Source organism: Pseudorasbora parva, chromosome 8 (assembly GCF_024679245.1).
Source record: "Pseudorasbora parva isolate DD20220531a chromosome 8, ASM2467924v1, whole genome shotgun sequence".
NCBI lineage: Eukaryota > Metazoa > Chordata > Actinopteri > Cypriniformes > Gobionidae > Pseudorasbora > Pseudorasbora parva.
Genome location: NC_090179.1, coordinates 13243748 through 13263062, shown reverse-complemented (window position 1 = coordinate 13263062; position 19315 = coordinate 13243748). Strand labels below are relative to the sequence as shown.

General features: G+C 39.3%; 1 protein-coding gene across 3 annotated transcripts in view; it reads right to left on the bottom strand.

Annotated features, from left to right (window-relative positions):
* The window catches only part of ece2b (endothelin converting enzyme 2b), a 110004-nt gene that overhangs the window by 32224 nt on the left and 58465 nt on the right, over positions 1-19315 (bottom strand). For all 3 annotated transcript variants that reach the window (XM_067450148.1, XM_067450149.1, XM_067450150.1), the window contains 2 exons: positions 17169-17313; positions 15270-15485 (listed from right to left, as the gene is read on the bottom strand). In XM_067450148.1, coding sequence (XP_067306249.1) covers positions 15270-15485; positions 17169-17313 — 361 coding nt within the window. The remainder of the gene's footprint in view (positions 1-15269; positions 15486-17168; positions 17314-19315) is intronic.

Below are 19315 nucleotides of genomic sequence, written 5' to 3'. Positions count from 1 at the left end.
CCTTTTCGATTCTTCTTTTTTTAAACAAAATCGATGGAGGAACCTAGTTCCGGAGTGACCGCAGGGTGTAGAAAATATCCTTCTCCGAAACTTTATTTGTAAAATGATGATACATTTCCATAACTCTGATGAATTTTAAATGATGGATTCTCCCGAAATGGCCCATATAGCCCAGAAGTAAATGTGATTTAGCCTAATAAATAAAAAGGATAGCACATTACTCATGGATGTGCATTTATTGCATGTTTAAAACTACATGACATGTCTAAAATGCATGTGCACAGTTAAGTTGAATGACTATGTTCAAATAAGTGCTTTTGTACAGAATGTACGAGGCAAAATAACCACAATATTAACATAAACAATAATATAAGAGTGTGCAGTTTATTTGTCAATCAGATGCGCGAGCAATTTGCGTTCATTACTTTAGCAACATTAGACTCGGTCATAAAGCTGTACTAGTCTAGGTGCATTTTCTTTCAGTTATCAGTGGATTAAAGAAAATAAAAGAAAATAGAAAATTAAAATAAGACCCTCACATCTGCATCTGTAAGCAGCGCTCAAAACCTACCGTTGTGGACATAAGAACCATTTCACAATTTAAAATTATGGAGTTTTTGTGTACAAAATGTCCTAGATGCAGGATCACAGAAGGAAACAATGACAATAAACACTATTAAACTAAGTGAATGAAAGGTATAGTAATAATCAGCGATATGCGTTCACATATGGCTTGATTTGAACTTTTCACACCATAAAAATAAGTAGCCTAGTTAGAATTACGCTCTAGTGACGTCATCACGCAATGACGCAAAAAAAACACTGAATTGCTTTATTTTTAACTCGTTATTTGAAACTAACTGTTCAAAAGAACCTTTTGCAAAAATTAAATAGACTTCCAATCATTATTAGTAAGCGAGAGACAAGCGAATAAAAAGGAGTCGATTCCCAACGCCTTGGGAGTGAGGAATCGATTCTTTTTGGAATCGATTCCCAGCCCTACCATCAGCAGGTGGTGATTTGACAGTTTTGTCACTGAGCTGATACTGTGTGAAACGGACAGCATCATGAACCTGAGCATCCATCTGTTGCCACCAATAGAGATCACAAAGGCATTGTTTGGTCCTCACCTCTTCCTGATGTCCTTTGTGCGCTATGGGGACCAGCACAGATCGAAGAGCAGCAGGTGCAATCATACGTGAGCCTCAAAAGATGAAGTTCCCCATAACAGACAGTTCCAGACATAGTTTATAGTACAGCAACATTCCGGTCTCTTGGGTGAAGGAGGTCAACAATTAGAACAATATGTGTACGAAGTTTGGTTAGAACAGGAGCACAGGTGGCATCAGCAGGAAAAATTAGAATTAAAGGTAGATAGAAAAGCAACAAAATCCTCATCAGTCTCATCAACTCAGCAGCAGCATTATCAGCTTCGGTCCTTCGAATGAGACATTAAGCTGAGGTCCTGACTCTCTGTGATCATTAAAAATCCCAACGGAAAATGAGTAAGGGTGTAACCCCAGCATCCTGGCCAAATTTGCCCATTGGCCTCTGTCCATCATGGCCTCCTAATCATCCCCCTGTCCTGATTGGCTTAATCAGGTCTCCTCTCCACCAATCAGCTGGTGTGTGGTGGTCCTTCTGGCGCAATATGGCTGCTGTCTCATTATCCAGGTGGATGCTTCACATTGGTGGTGGTTGAGGAGATTTCCCCCTTCCATGTAAAACCCTTTGAGGACCCAGAAAAGCGCTATATAAATGTGGAAAAATATTATTATCTGGATGAGAAGCAGGTAAGGGTAAATGTGACCGATAATCAGCTGGAGCATTTTGAATTGCCTGTACACATGATTCATCAGGAAGAAGACCCTCCGCTGAAACGGTATGACCTAAGAACAGCAGACTGGTATGACGAAAGCGGCACTTGTCTTTATTGCGCTGCAATCCAGCAGCTTCCAGTCGTTGTAAGACCGCTTGAAGTGCTTTGTCATGCTCATACACATCACATCCGTGGATGGTAATGTCCAGGTAATTTTCAACCCCAGAAAAGCCAGTCAGAATGATGGTCATCATCTTCTGAAATGCCACCGGTGCTGAAGCAATCTTGAAGACGTAAGAAGTCATAACGACTGAAATAACGATTGTACTCATGCAGTGGCACTTAGTAGAGTAAGCAGTCAGGTCAATGGAATGGAAAACAGTAGAACCTTTTAGAGCAGAGAGTAGTTCATCCATGTGTGGCAATGGAACACAGTCCACGATCACTGCTTTATTTGGCTCTCTGTGTTCTCATCCTAATTTGACCTCTCTTTTTTTGCGTAACAATTGGTCGCCAGTGTGTTCTATCACCGAAGCTGCTTGCAAGCGATTTAATTCCTCTGACAGAGAGATGGCAAAGTTTGTGGTGCACAGGTGTGACAGTTTCATCTAGCTTTACGCAATGCAAAAAGTTGAGCACATCCAAACTCAGTTGACTCAGCAACAGTACACTGAAAGACTGGCAAAGGAGAAGCAGGCACAGGAAGGGCATTCGGACTTGATTGTTTTCAATCCTCTCATGCAGTGCAGACATTAGGTCCTGCCCCATTAATTTGTCCACGATGAAGAATGTAGCAGGAACTGAGTGGTTGTGTAGGGAAATGTTCGCTGACAAACATACAACCACCGGAATTCAGGCTTTTGAATTTGTTTTTAAAAGAACATAATACTACATCAGCATTATGTTGCTTAGTCCTTTAATAAACTAGACTTAGGTGTTTAGGTCTAGTGGGACATTACTGAAATGGCATGCATAAATACTGCAGGGTAGAATAGATATGAAAGACCCAGGCCTAGTCCACACATACACGGGTATTTTTATAAAGAGAGGTTGAATGCCAAAGCATGCCAAATCAACAGGTGGCAATATAACCCCAAACGTAAAGCCATGTTGGCCAATCAGAAGCCTTCATTGATGCTTCCTTTTCTGACGCAACAAGCCAAAATCTCCAGTTTCACTGTCCACACGACAACACTGCAACCGGAGCTTCTAAAAATCTTCACCCTGGCCGGAGTTTTCAAAAAAGTTTCCGGATACTTTGTTTGCATGTGGATGAATGGCCAAACCACATAGAAAAAGCTGTGATTTTGAAAATACCCATGGTCGTGTGGACAAGGCCTCATGTCAACCACCAAATCCACCACATGTCTGTTAGTCAGAAGCAGATACTGCAGGGAATACAAGCTGAACATTCTGTGAAAGTAACTTCTGGTAATTAAATTTCATGGACCTTACATGTATTTGATAGCGCTGATTGGCACAGTTTAACGTAATGTTCAATCTTTTTACACTTTTTACACTGCATTTTGCAGTTGCAGCCATTATCTAAGTGTGCCTTAAATCCTGTGCCATGTTTCCCCATTGTTCTGCGTTTTGCTGTGGATTGATCGGCAGCAGATTCAATCTGGCTTGCTAATATAACAGCTCTGTCCAGTGTGAGATCAGTTTCTAGTAAAAGTTTCTCACGTATTCGTGGACTAAACACATTCTCTACTAACTGATCGCAAAACATTTCGTCAATACTGGCACCAAACTCACATGAAACAACAAGCTCTTTCAAAGCAACGAATGTACAGTATAATTGTATGAGACGCCAGACAGAATTTACGAAAGGTGTGGAGTTCAGCTACTTTTGTCACAAAAGTAGGCTTTCAATTCATCCTCTGCATCCTTATATGTTGTACCAGTGTTAGACACTAGTAGACAATAATTGTGTAGGCACTATGAAACCATGTGCTTTTTAAAATCATTTTCAAAGGTTTACCATAACATTATCAGCCCAGTTCGGCAAGACTTCCACGTTCAGGAAAAAGTTGGATAGCTTTTCAGACATAGTAAATTAGCTCGGAAGCTCACCTGATACAGCATTAATCTGGTACAAGTCCTGATACACAAGTCACACCTCTACTAAAAAAAGCTAAAATTGCATAGTTTATTCAGCAAATCAATTGTTCTTTAACATTTGTTTTTGCTAACACTATTGGTTAGGTTTGGGGTAGGTGGTACGCTATTTGAAAACATATTAGAACATTACCTTTTAGTGCTACCCATTGAACTTCAACCAACATAATAAAATGTTGCTAAAATCAGATTAATTTGTTTTGGTTGAAACCTAACATTCTTTTTGAGCCACTTACTGGATTTCATTTTGAAAGTGCCACAAAATGTTTCCAATCTTTCCAAAATATCACCACAGGCATGTTTTTTTCCAAGGAGTTTAATGTGCTTTCATTTGGTGAATAATATGATTTAAACAAATATTATAAAAGACTTGAGGATGGGCACATTTCATTGGGTCAGTAAGCATCCACCTATCAGCCCCCCAGAATAGTATTACTCTTTAGTAGGGTCCATGACAAATACGAATGTCACAGAAGAAAAGGATAAATCTGTAAAAATATAGTTTAAAACACATGTCAAACACTAAAATGCATGTGACAAATGGACTTGTGGTATTCATGTTGTTTTCAAAAAAAGATTAAATTTACAGACTAAGGGCCAGATTTACTATACAGGGCAAATTACAGTTAGCCTGGTCCTACCAGACTCTCGTACATTTCATTTGTGAGTCTGGCCATTGACAAGCGTTAACGTCCTTGAAGTGGGCGAGTACTCTGTTGAAGTTTAAAACTATTGGATCTGTAAGGGTGGATTGCCTACAGTGGTTCTGACTGCATGGTTGCCGAACGACTAAAGAAACCTTATCAGTAAGATGGTAGAAAACTGTACATTTCTTGTCTATAACCACCCACTGCAACTTATACCAACGACGGAAATAAGCGCAGTTACAATAGCAAAATATGTGGGAGAGCGTTGCTTTAATGTGACTATATTGTATTGCAATAGGTAGCACTTCAAAGTCAATACCAAATCAAAACTAGTTAGCAAATAATTTATAATTAAAATAATTTAATGTCAAAATCTGGTTATGGTTACACTTAAAATAGTTACAAAATAGATGAATGGGATGATAAAAACTTATACCATTAATCGTACCCAGCATGTATAGAATGTTACCTGAGAGATAGATAGAGATAGAAAGAGAGAGAAAAAGAGAGAGCAAAGAGAAGAGAGCAAGAAGGCCCCTAGAAGCGACAGCCAGAGCAAAAGACCCCGAGCAATATTTCCAATCTTCTTTTATCTATCCCTTGACCATGTGACTGAAACCCTGAGACATTCAAACTGACCAATCAGACCAAACTCCCCCCACTGTGGCACCATTTGTGTGGCACCATTTGGCCTACAGGCCTTCAGCATCTCTTTGTCTTTAGGAATCCCAAATGGCCACACAGCTAAGAGAGAGGGGGTGGAACACAGTAAAACAAATGTCTTTGTTCAAAGTCAAATATCAAATATCTTTGATTATTTTGGATTCTTACAGATCTGCCCAGAGCCACTCTGGATCTGCCATAACCAATCGCTAACATTTGGTTGTGACGTATGTCATGTAGCTGCACAGGCTGTAAACAACAACCATCCGCCATTGGAATGAGCACAGGAGTATGTGAAGATGTCTGTCAACGAGAGCTGCAGGTTATGTTAGTCGAATGTAAGAATTAATGGATATTTGGCAGCGTGGTCCCAACAAACCGAATGGCTTCGCTTGCATCTTTCACCGGCGCCATTACTGAACTACAACTCAAACTAGAGCAAGAAATCAACGACATCGTTCTAAGCCCCTCTGTCTGTTCACTGATTGGACCTGTTAAAATTTGGCTGGAGAAAACCAGCGAATATACCTCAAACCCAGATGACGTACTGAAGGAAAATGAAAATTGAGTGGCGGTATGTAGACATGTGCCGATTTTCGATAATGCGATTTATCACGATAATGAATATGCACGATATTGTTATCGTGGGCACTTTAAAATATCGTAAATAATAATTTATTAACAATTTATAATTTTTTTATAATGCACTCAAGAATACTTTGCCCATCAACCGTATAAATGCTCAACACCGCTGTATTCTGCGTCAAAGGGACAAGCGCTCAGATATAAACAAGCCCAACGTGTGTTTGCACATGACTGAACCGGTGAAGGAGACGCGCTGCTGAAGTGCCGCTCAGTGACAGCAGAGGGCGCTGATGAACTGCAGAATGCAGCCGGTTACCCCGGAAACCAGCAAACAAACAAAAACGCGTGTAGTTTTTAAAACAGCCGTTCGTTTTTGTAATCTCAATGTTGTTCATCACAGCACCAAATACTTAATACTTAAAGACTTAATAGGCTATTTATTTTCAAATATTGTATACAGTATAACTTTGAGATACGACTTCATTAGTTAACATGTTAATTCATTATTACCAAACTGACAATGAAAAATACTTATAAAGACTTAATCATTCTATGTTAATTTCTTAGTTACTTTTTAATAACATTAAAATCAAAATCAAAATAACTTTTTTAATGGACCTAAGATAAAACTAATAATGATCAGTATTTCTTAACTAACATTAACAAAAACATTATACTTTCTGTACCAAATGTAGCTGTTGCTCAACCTCAAAGTTAATGCATAAACTAATGAGACCTTATTGTTATTTGTAAGCCTACCTGTTTTTCTTTATAGCCTAACTCTTTTGCACTTTAATCTGTTTGAAAATTGTACTTTTACAGCTCTGAAAAAAATCAAGAGACCACATAACATTGATTTTTCAAGAGGGGTCTCTTAATTTTTTTTCCAGAGCTGTATATATTTTTGGTGCATTATTGTATTTAAATATTCAGTTATTTTTGTTCTTACAAAAATAGTTCCTAAAGCTGTTATGCTATGGCAACACTTTTTTTTGCAACTTATTTCAATATCGTGATAATATCGTATACCGTGATAAAACTTCATCAATTAATCGCAACATGAAAAATTGATATCGGCACATGCCTAGCGGTATGTAAGAACGTGGAGCCAGCTTAAATTCAAGTGAGAGAAAAGTGAAATTCCAAAAAAGCGCAGATGGGAGTGGAAAGTTCAGCACGTGATCTACTGACGATGTGCAAATTAAAGAACACAAATGCAGCAGGACCATTTAAATAATGACCAACACAATTTACCAAGAGCAGTGCAAATTAGCATATGGTTTAAGACAGGGGTTTTTGGGCAGTAAATAATGGCGCAAATACTAGCAAATTGGCAAACACAAACCTTAGTAAATCACCTTGCATGAGTCATTTAAATACTCTCCTCCCAAAAATCGTCACTGCCCGATGAAACTCACGTACGTCCAAAACTTGTTACTTTTCAGGAAGTGAAAAAAACCACTGTATTTCAAAAGCAGTTGAATGTAGTGTTGTCATACTTGGTACGGCATCTTTACATGTAACCATATTCTTGCCAGTGTAATGATATAATCCACATTTGACCAAAATTGAGTTTAAATGGACATACGTGCATATTTTACAGTAACGGTGGTCGATACGCATTCTTCAGATCAATAATTAGAATGGCCTAGTTGCTTTTCATATTTTACATTCATTTTCAGCGTTTATTTGCGCATCTTCTCAGTTAACAACGGCTCTGTGTAGTAACAGCTGCTCTATGTGAAATCACGCACCTGAGGGAGTTTACCACTGATTAGAGAACCGGCTTTACTGACGAGATGCGCATTAACGACCGGCCGATCGGGATCGGAGCAGCCCTACATTTCAGTAATGAATACAATGTAGACTTAATTGTTTGGCTGACTCAATTTTATTTTCCTGCAAACCTTCCTCCTCAATTGTTGATTGATCGCAATCACATCAATAACAGCCCTATCATAGTTAACATTCATCAATTCACACAGCTCCTTTACAGAGACAGACATCCTGAAGGAAGAGAGAAAAATAGATCAGAAAAAATATAGCGCTGTGCCCAGTCAACCTTGTTTCACTTCACTTTGGAAATCCAAGGGTTAACATCTTCACAATACGTTGAAACTTCACGAGACCGGCGAGATGCTTCCACAGGGTGGGAGATACACGGCGTGATTGACAGCTTTGACACCAAATGGATATACGTTAAAATCAGATGGCATGATTTCACAACTTTTCATTTGTCATTTAGATATTTAGATAGCCATTTAGATATGTGAAGCATACTGTATACGGAGACGAGCCTGGACATTCAATCCGTCGAAAAATCTCAAAATCTGCAAAATGGACATAAGTGGTTTTCATCGGACAGCGACGAAATATTTGTTTCTGAAAGAAAAACTCCAATATGCAATAAGGTCAGCCGCCAAAATAACCCTGTCCATGCCTTTTCGCTGCTTCACTACTTATATTCGTCATAGAATATGTGTAATTGCATTTATGCCTTCCACTTTTAACGAATTGTACTAAAAAGAAAAGATCTGGATAAAAACTAGTAGCTGATATCATGTTGCAGTTTCATTTAGTGTTTCTAGTTGCACATAAATTATACACTTTATCTTTAAACATCTCAATAAAACAAGGAACACACGGGGTGTGAACAAACAAATAAAGGCACACAAATGATGAGTCGCAAACATACATGCAACCACCCACTCCTGAGCACACAATTATGCTTGTCATCGTGATCTTCGATTGGTGCTTTTAGTTGTTGTCATGGTAATACACCTCACACTTCTTTGGAGGAGGAATAATTCACTCTGCTCTTTGTGTTTTTATACACATCTGTGTTGTGTGAAAGAGAGATGGCGTAATTAATCTACAACATGATCGTTCAAGCAAACAATCCTTAAACCACCTCTTACAGGAGTTTCACATTCCCCTCTAATCTTGCTCATTTTTCTTCTCAGTAATATTTTCTCCTCCTAACAGTGCAATTACATTAAGAAACAGGAGGTAGGAATATTCAAGTAATAAATTCTCAGGGGAACAGTGGCAGTCCAATTACTGGTCAGCAGGTCTAGTCTAGAGAGAGGACACACGGTGAGAAAAGAATGACTTTGGCATGACTCGCTGCTCGTCTAGCAGAATTCAGAGCTGATCTCATTCCGTTTCCAGATTTTGCTTTTGTTTGTTTGTGTTTGCTGGGCAAAAGGTGCCCATTAACCAGGCACATTGGCAGAAAGCGCTCATTTTTCTTTTTTAGAGTTGCTCTGTGTGAGGGCAAAGCGCGCACTTGCAAACAAATAGTCTGACTTCAGGACTCTCCGTTTTGTTTTGTTGAAAATATTTCCTCTTAATTTGGTGTACCATCTATCTTTTCCTTCTTTCTATTTTAGTCACTCAACTATCGAGTAAATATCTGTGGTAAATACTACTGCAGTGTAGCAAAACCTCATGGTCCCCATTTCTCCCATTACACAGTACACCACCTAGTTCATATCTTAATATGCAAATATCATTACAACATAATAAAAAAAAAAATACATATCTCCAAAAACAATACTATAATACATATCAAAATAAAATATTTATATTATTTTTCATTTCACATTACACTTTTATATAAAATTATTTATTTACAAAAGCACTGGAGTGTAAACAAGAATTTATTTTATGACTTGGGCCAGTAACCACCCCCCTAACACCATAAAAACACCCTACAAATCACCCAAAACACCTTATCAAACCACCAAGCAATGTAAAACACCCCCTAGCAACCCTAGCAACACCTTGGAAACCACCCAGACCTAACCAACTTTGAACACTCGAGCGACAACCTAGAAATACCCTGGCGACACCTTGGCAAGCACTTAAACACCCTAGTAACCACCTAACAACGACCTGCACCAACCAGAACACTAAACACCCAGCAACAACCCAGAGCACTATGGCAACCACCTAGCAATGCCCTGGTAACCACCTAGCCTAGTTGCTCTGGCAACCAACCTTGAACACTTGAGCGACAACCTAGAAATACGCCAAAGCAACATCTTGGCACCCACCTAAACACCCTAGTAACTCCCTAACAACAACCTGCAACAACCAGAACACCCTACCAAAAACCCAGCAACAACCCAGAACATCATGGCAACCACCTAGCAATGCCCTGGTAACCACCTAGCCCAGTTGCTCTAGCAACCGACATTAAACACTTGAGCGACAACCTAGAAATACCTGGGAAACACCTAGGCAAGAACTTAAACACCCTAGTAACCACCTAACAATGACCTGCACCAACCAGAATACTAAACACCCAGCAACAACCCAGAGCACCATGGCAACCACCTAGCAATGCCCTGGTAACCACCTAGCCCCGTTGCTCTAGCAACCAACATTAAACACTTGAGCTACAACCTAGAAATACCTGGGAAACACCTTGGCAAGCATTTAAACACCCTAGTAACCACTTATTAACGACCTGCACCAACCAGAATACTAAACACATTATTCAGTATTCTGGGTGGTGGATGCACCAACCAGAATACTAAACACCCAGAAACAACCCAGAGCACCATGGCAACCACCTAGCAATGCCCAGGTAACCACCTAGCCTAGTTGCTCTGGCAACCAACATTGAACACTTGAGCGACAACCTAGAAATACGCCAAAGCAACATCTTGGCAACCACTTATACACCCTAGTAACCCTAACAACAACTTGCAACAACCAGAACACCCTACCAAAAACCCAGCAACAACCCAGAACAACATGGCAACCAACTAGCAATGCCCTGGTAATCACCTAGCCCTGTTGCTCTGGCAACCAACCTTGAACACTCGAGTGACAAACTAGAAATACGCCAAAGGAACCACTTTGTACAGGGAACCACTTTTCCCAAAGCTGGTGCTTTGGGTGTGGAAAGACAAAGAACTGACTAGGCTCTGGCTCCGAACCAGCACTCAAACTCCCTTGGTGGAAAAGGGGTATGTGAGCACCTTTTATCACACCACTCCTCCCTGCCTCTCTCCCTCCCTCCCTCCCTCCCTCCCTCTGCAGGGGGCTGCACCAGTTCTCTCACACAGGTCATTAGAGAATACTCTTCATTTACTGTTCACTGGAGCGTTGTGTTCACTTCAGCACGCTGAGGTATTCACTCATCCAAGCACACACACATATCTAGCTAGTTGAGATCAAAAATATGTTCATGTAAGGCGAGTGTTATTAAATGTGCAGAAGGGTGAGAGAACAGTGTCATGTGATTGGATGGAGATGGCTGCGGGGGTGATGCAACATGCAGAGTCAATGTGATGGAGTGTCATCAGAGCAAAACGGCTGCAGGGACCCCAGTGTGAGAGCGCATTCATTAGACAGAGAGAGCGCTTGATCAAAGTCAGTGCTTTACAACAGCTTATTGAATAAAACAGAGTCAAATAGACCAACAATTAGAGAGAGGGAAGTATTGCTCTTGCAAGGCAGCAAATAAGTAAACCTGTGAAGTCAATAAATAGTTTTGTGAAAAATGAAAAGTTGGATGCAGATATACATAGTGGAAGAGAGAGAGAGAGAGAGAGAGAGAGAGAGAGAGAGAGAGAGAGAGAGAGAGAGAGAGAGAGAGAGAGAGAGAGAGAGAGAGAGAGAGAGAGAGAGATTGATGAGGCTCCTCAATTATAGTTGACTTTCCATTAGTGTTGTTTGCTAAGGCACACATCAATATTGCTATTTATCATTCTTTCGGCTGGGTGCACAGTGCACAATTTATAATAGTTCTATATGACCGTACGAACATGATCCCAGCTATAAGCCACGTCAGACTGTAGGATCTCAGTTTTTTAGTTATGTCACACTGTATGGCAGTCAAGACATGCTAAAAGGGACACATTCAAGAAGACTTGTCTGGAGTTTTACATCATCAATTCATTACACCATTGAAAGAAAAATAAGAAGGTAATTGTTACTTTTTATCTCACAATTCTGACTTTATAGCTTGCAATTGCAAGTTTATATCTTGCATTTGTGAAGAAAAAAAACATCATAATTGGGATCTAAAAAGTTGTTACACACATTATCTTTTGTGTTTGACAAAAATTATCTTTACACAATTTTTATTCCATGGCGGAAACAAGCTTCCATATTCGGTGTCTGCCTGCTGCTTTACATGCGGAATTAAAATGGAAACAAAATCAAACTCTAGCGTTAACTTTGATCGTGGCTTGTCTTGAAAAGAAAAATGTGAAAGATGATCAAATTTGACGATATGTGTGAAGCAAATGATGGTTTGTTGTTTTCTCGGTGATTGCATCATCAGGCTCTAGGCTCCGAATGGTTTTTGATTTGACAGTTGTCTTAAGTTACACTGCAGGACATCAAATCTTCTGACACTGCCAGAATTTTGTCAGAGGTAAAATGGCCATTAATCAGCTGTTGGGCAACATGTCAAACTAGCGATCAAAGACTTGAGATTTTGGCCTAGGATCAGAGGAATCTTTTAGGATTCTAAACATTTGTCTCAGATATTGTACAGTGTGAATCTGGCTTTAGAGTTGGAGTTAGGTTTGTACAAAACAGCATGTAATGAATGATAAGCCTACGTAAAATCATGGCTTAAGGAGAGGTGCTATTACTTTTCTAGCAGTCACACACTACAAGGTAATTGGGACAATTTTGGTCCCAATTCTCCACTTTCAACAATCCTATGTAAAGATTATCTTGATGGTTCTACATATTATCTTATCAGAATTTCCTGTGGTGTGGTGTGTTAAGAGTGATTGAATCTGCTCGGAAAAACAACGGGCCGCACCAATCTCAAATTAAATATATAACAAAAATGTTGAATATTTACGAATAGATTGTTTGAGGGGAATCCCAAGGACAAATGCACAAACACTCTGTAGATTGTCAAATGGAATGAAACAATACCAAATCAGAAAGCAAACTGTCAATCCAATTTTTTTCTTTTTTCCCCCCGCAATTTACTGATAAAACAGTCCAAACACTATTATCAAAAGTCATGTTTTACCGTGAGAGATTTTGCGAGATTTCTCGTGTTCACAGTCTGGATTTTGGATGTTTGTGAATTAGTGTGTGTCTTGGTTATACAGTAGCATGGCTCTGCAAAACTATAGGAACCAAACTGTTAAATCTGTGACTTTTTATCATCATGTTTGTGGTCTCTCATTTTTTGTTAAATCTAATAAGATTTAAAAAAATATATATTTTTGTGTGGGCCATTCTTAAAGGTGAACTATGTAGTATTTTTGCAGTAAAATATCCAAAAACCACTAGGCCGGTGTTATATATTTTTTTCAGTTGAGTACCTACAATATCCCAAATGTTTCCAACCATTTGTAAATTGTGAGAAAATTGCTATTTTAACTAAGGACCGGGATGTTTCAGCATAGCGTTTGAGGGAGTCGCCTGTCAATTGCGTCATATCTGCGTTACCCTCGGTTTCGGCTTTTATTTGGCAGGAGCGCTTTACTCCTAGCAGTGTGAACAAGTGAACGCACGGAGTAACGTCATAACATCATTTTCAACACACTTAAATGTATCTAATATGATCAACAGAGCTGCAGTACCTCATAATCATAACCGGAAGAGCGGATCAGTGCAGGCGCCCAGCGAATGTCCCGTCTCGTCATAATAAAAGTCCCGGTGTTTGCGAGGCGGGTGTTGATTTAACAATCGCTCCAGCAGCTGTGCTCAGCTCCACAACACTCGGTCCTGCTCTGCTTCATACTACAGTAACGTTAATAACCGCATGCATGAACGTGATTTCTGCCCGAGTCCTATTTTCCACCGGCTGTGAGGTGAAGACCACATGTCCCAAGTTGCTGCGCTCAAACTTAGCGTCATAAAACTGCGCCTTTGTTTTCAATAGGCGCCCTCTAGCGGACGGAAAGATGCATAGTGCACCTTTAAGAGATCAGACCTATGTTTTTTGCCTGGGGGACAATAAATAAGTGATAAAATCCCTGAGACTTACTTCAAAGTAAGAACTCCAGTGGGTAGGATTTTTTGATCCTTAAAATAACCACAATTATCTTGAAAATAACCACAATAACCTAAAAAACTGACAATAACCTAGCAACCATCTAGAAACACCACAATAACCACCCAGCAAAACACTATTAGTACCAGATAACTGATCAAAAATATGCCAACAACTATTTAGCAATGCCCTGGCAACCATCCAAAAAAACAGCACAGCAACCACTAAGCAACACCCTGGCGATCATTGTGAACTGTGTTGCAACCACCTAGCAGCATCTTGGAAACCTCTCCCAAACACTCTACAAAATGACTTAGCATCACACCAGAAACCACCCAAAAGAACCTAGCAAACAACTTACAGCGTCATAATAACTAGTCAGAAAGTCCTAGAAAGCATCAAGAACAGTATAGCAACCACTTAGCAACAATCCAACATCTATAACTGCATAGTAACCACCTAGCAGCACCTTGAAAACCACCCAGAACACTGTAGCCACCGTATTGAAACCAAATGGCAACCACACAAAACAACCTAGCAAACCATTTACAGTGCTCTGACATCTACTCAGAAAATCCTAACAATCATTTAGCAACACTCTGGCAACTATTAAGAACAGCATAGCAACCCCTTAGCAACACCCTTCATATGAACAAGAACAGTGTACTTCCTCGCCCTAAAAATCTCCCAGAATACCCTAGCAAATGACCAATTAACACCCTAGCAACCACTCAGAACAGCCAAACAATCACAGTGGTATACCATCTAGCAACATCCCAGAAACCCCTCAGAACATTCTAGCAACCACATAGTAATGCCCTAGTCTACAAGTACAAGTCAATGGCATCATCACTGCCAGTTTGAATAGAAGTTTTTAAAACTTTAACTGTAAAAATCTTTTTTTAAAGTTTAACCAATAAAAAGACTTGCTAGAACTTTAAAGTAAATCCATGTGAGAGTGAATGATGGAGGGATTTAAATGTAAAGAACCAGAGAATGGGTGCAGAAAGCCATTGTCCCTTATCGAACAAACACACAGGGATGGATGCACTCAGAGAAAACAAGTAATCAGGTCACACGGAGCATGAATCGATTTCTGTGCAGATATACAAACAAAACAAAAATACCAACAAAAAACAGAGTACAGAGACCTGAGGTGTAAAACTCTTCAAAACGCACACATTTTCTATTGGAAAACCAAATAAATCATTTATATGTCTTTCTAAATATATTCTGTTCCGTGAACACGGTGTGAGAGATTTACTGAGCAAATCCCATCCTACAAAAAGGACAAGTGTGTGTGTGTGTGTGTGTGTGTGTGTGTGTGTGTGTGTGTGTGTGTGTGTGTGTGTGTGTGTGTGTGTGTGTGTGTGTGTGTGTGTGTGTGTGTGTGTGTGTGTGTGTGTGTGTGTGTGTGTGTGTGTGTGTCTTTGTCTTTTCCAGCACTTACCCAGCAGGTGTTTGAGCACAGCCTGGTTCTGGTCCCAGATGCTGTTAAATGTGCTCCAGCGGGACCGGCCATCTGGCAGGGGGTTTTTGCGGACCCATCCTCCACAGGCGTACTGGTAAAAATCCTGACATGGGTCCACGGAGCGGTCCAAAGCTTCCACTATCTTACTGGCCACGGTAACACATGCCTCAGTTAGACAGATACTACGGGCTGGATCTGGGGGTTAAAAACAACATAATGTGACAAAACTGAATGTCAAAATGATGTAAGGAGAGCACTGATTTTATTGATTTCATTGGATTGTGTATGATAGTATTTGAATTATTTATTACAGTAATAATATTAAGGCATGTTCATTCCAACACGAATGTTTGGCACAAAAAGTTGATCTGATTTTCCCATGCCATTTGCCCAAGTCATAACCAAGTCATAGTTTTATGCCAAAGCAGGGGCTCTGAGCTCTGACCAAAAGCGCAAATCTTATTTGTTAGATAGTTTTCTTCACAGTATGATGGAAAAGAGATTAGAACACCTCTCTGTTAAACAAAACAGCCACATTGACAGCAGGCAATTTTTCATGTCGTTCTTGACAGACACATTAATAGTCGTCCAATTATTGCAATGTTTACAGCACCAAATGTTCACACTGAGCATTCGTCTTGATGTGAACAGGCATTTAATCATAGGAAATTATGTTTTGATGAAACGTTTGTGTTTAGAATAGCTTAAAAGAGTTTTAAAAACTCTGACTGAAGGTAGACGCCACGCAAAAAATGTCTGCCAAGAACACAAAAAGTGTATCTTCATTCTGTTGGACATTTGTCACAGTAAATGATCACCCATTTAGACAGCGCATTGGGTAGATTCTGCATGGTGTATTTAAGGGAAGCAGTATCTAACTATCAGCTAACCACTGAAGTACCTCAGGGTTCGGTGCTGGGCCCCTTCCTCTTCTCAAAATATTCACAATATAGAGCTACACACTTAATTATTAAATGTTTAAATTACTAAAATGTTGACTGAAAGTTTATTTGGGGAAACCCAAAACTCTTCTATGGCATCACAACTTTATTTTGAGGAGTGTATTTAAATAAGGAGTGTATTTGTCTTGAAGCAATTCATAATTCAAATTTCATAAAGCAACATCACATAGTTGCATGTAAAAATGTGCACATGGCAAGGATTTTTGAAAAATTGTTGTTGTTTATTCCCCAACAAAACCAATCAGAGCACTATCAGCGAGCCATATGTCCTTCTATACTGACGTGAGTGAGTGATGTATTTACTGTTAAATATGATGTATTGCCATTGTTTTGAACATTCATTAAATTACTCATTACATTATGTTTCTAAAAGAAATAAATTCATGCAAGTTTTAAACAAAGGGGAAGTAATAATTCAAGATTTTGCTTTTGTAGGTAAACTGTCCCTTTGAGTATCTATAAGGGGATGTTCTTAGTCAAAACAACCATGTACACCTGGGAAACGATATACTAAATTAATATACTAAACTGTCATGAAAGTATAGAATCAGTGTTACACTGCATCATTTATGAGTAAGCAATTGTACATTGTGTGTGTGTGTGTGTGGGGGGGGGGCATGTTTTTGTGACACATGAGGACACAAATGTGTATACTGCCATGGGTATGACACGGGTATTACAAGGAGAGGGTGTAATATGAGGACATTGGCCATGTCCCACTTTTCAAAATGCTTATAAATCATATCTGTTTTTTGTTTTTTTGAGAATGTAAAAATGCAGAATGCTTCCTGTGATGGGTAGGTTTAGGTGTAGGGGCAGTGTAAGGGGATAGAAAGTATGGTTTTGTGCAGTATAAAAACCATTATGCCTATGGAATGTCCCCATATGTCATAAAAACAAACGTTGTGTGTGTTACCTCTGTTATAGCGGACTCCCAGTGTGATCGCACAGCCAAATAGTGCTAGAAGTGAAGCGAGAAGCAGACCGGCCAAAACCACCTCCAGCTGAGTCCTCCTGCCCAGTGGACCGAACAACTGAACACCACCCTTACGGAAACCCACCTAAAAGAGAGTCAAATATTGATCGTTTTAAGTTCTTTTTTTAAAGTTGTTGCTATTTGCTGGCTAAAATACCAAACTATCTACAAAAAAGTTTAGGATAATTTGATTTATTTATTTAAAGAGTTTATATAGTTTCCCTAATACTATGCCTTAAGGATACATACCACATTAGTACAATTCTCTTTGTCATGTAAATACAGATAGAGTTTCTGAACATGGTTTCATTAAGTGGCATGATGCAGTTGCAATCAAAATTATTCAACCTCCCGGAGACTGTAAAAATGTACTTGCTAACTTGCAAGATGAAATGATGTAAAGAGGGGGGAAAAAAAACATTTTAATGCAGAGTATAAGAAAACCTAGACAAGCATGGCCTTCATGTTGGGACATCTTGCCAACAAGAACAAAAAGGCTGACTTGAATATGCTAAAATTAATTTTTTCTGGAAGAATGTTTTATGGAGCGATGTGACCAAACTGGAACTTTTTGGACCGATGGATCAGCGTTATTTCTGGTGCCAAAAGGGCAAAGCTTCTGAGCAGAAGAACACCATCTAATGGTCACACATGAAGGTGGTCCAGTCGTGTTATGGGATTGCTTTGCTGTTGCAGGAAGTGAAAATTTTGACTGTATGAAGGACATGATGAATTCTTTGAAGTCTCAGGCCCTTTTGGCAAATATGGAGATACCTTCGATGCAGAGACTGACACTTGAGGATCAATGGACTTTTTTGGAGGACATGCATTGTGTGGTTATGAAGGACTTAAGGTACCCATCCCAAAGTATACATCCAAATCTCTGTAAGACGGGTTCAGGGATCGGTCTTGGAATGTTCTTGCAGTGGCCTGTACGGCCTTCAGACTTAAATCTCATTGAAAAAATTTGGCGGAATTTGAAGAAAGCAGTGGTTATGTGAAAACCAAAAGATTATGAATGATCTGGAAGCTTTTGCGAGCAAGGAATGGGCCAAGATTGCAGTGGAGAGGTGACAGAAGTTTATCGGAGGTTATAAAGAATAAAAGATTCTGCACAAAATGTGACTTTGGGGGGTTAAATAATTTTGTATACTAATGTTTAGAGCCAATTAGAATTATTCTTTTTTTCAACTTTACAACTTTACATCAGAATCACTCATATGTATATTAATAAACTTACTATAATAGTTTACTAATGCCTTTGTTGAATTGTTTTCATGAAAGTTTGGTTAACACTGGTAAATACTGGTCCATCATTAAACGGGTGATGAATTAAGAAATCAACTTTCCCTTGAGCTTTTGATATATAAAAGGTCATGGTAATATACGTTTCAGAGCGGAAAACGTCCTTGTTAGTCAAAGAAAAGCTTTTATAAACACTAGGCTCAGCAAACGGTCCTGTGCTACATACTTGCGTCACTGCGAGACGTAACACACACCTCTACAGAACGTGTAATTTAGTAGCCCCGCCTACCGACTCATGGAGCTGTTCGGTCGATCACAAGCCAGCAGCAATAAACATGTGGAAGAAAATAGCAAGATATTGTGGAAGAATGCTTATATCGTCCGATCTTGCGGGCTATGTGTAATATAAAAATAATAGTCCAATCAATCGCAGGTGGATGAGAAATAAATCATTGTGTTTGTTTGATAAAGACGTTTACGAGTCCTGTGATCGAGAGAATCATTCTGGTTGCCGCTTCTCCCTCATCTCTCCTATCCGTCATGTGAACTGAACTCACAGGGAAGCTTAAGCTCATTAAATATGCAAATGTTATCCTATCCTAGCCGTGGGCGTTTACGTCCAAGTCTCCAGTGACACGCCCATCAAAACCCAGCATTCAGGAGAGAGCCTCAAAACCAGTGTAGAAAATAGCCTATTACTTATTAGTTATGATGTTTTTTAAATGTAAAAACCACACGAACATCATTAGTTGATCTCAGACAACAGTATAAAAAAAGAAAAAAGCCAGTCTATGGCACCTTTAATAAATAACTACACAGAAACGAATGAATAATGCATTATT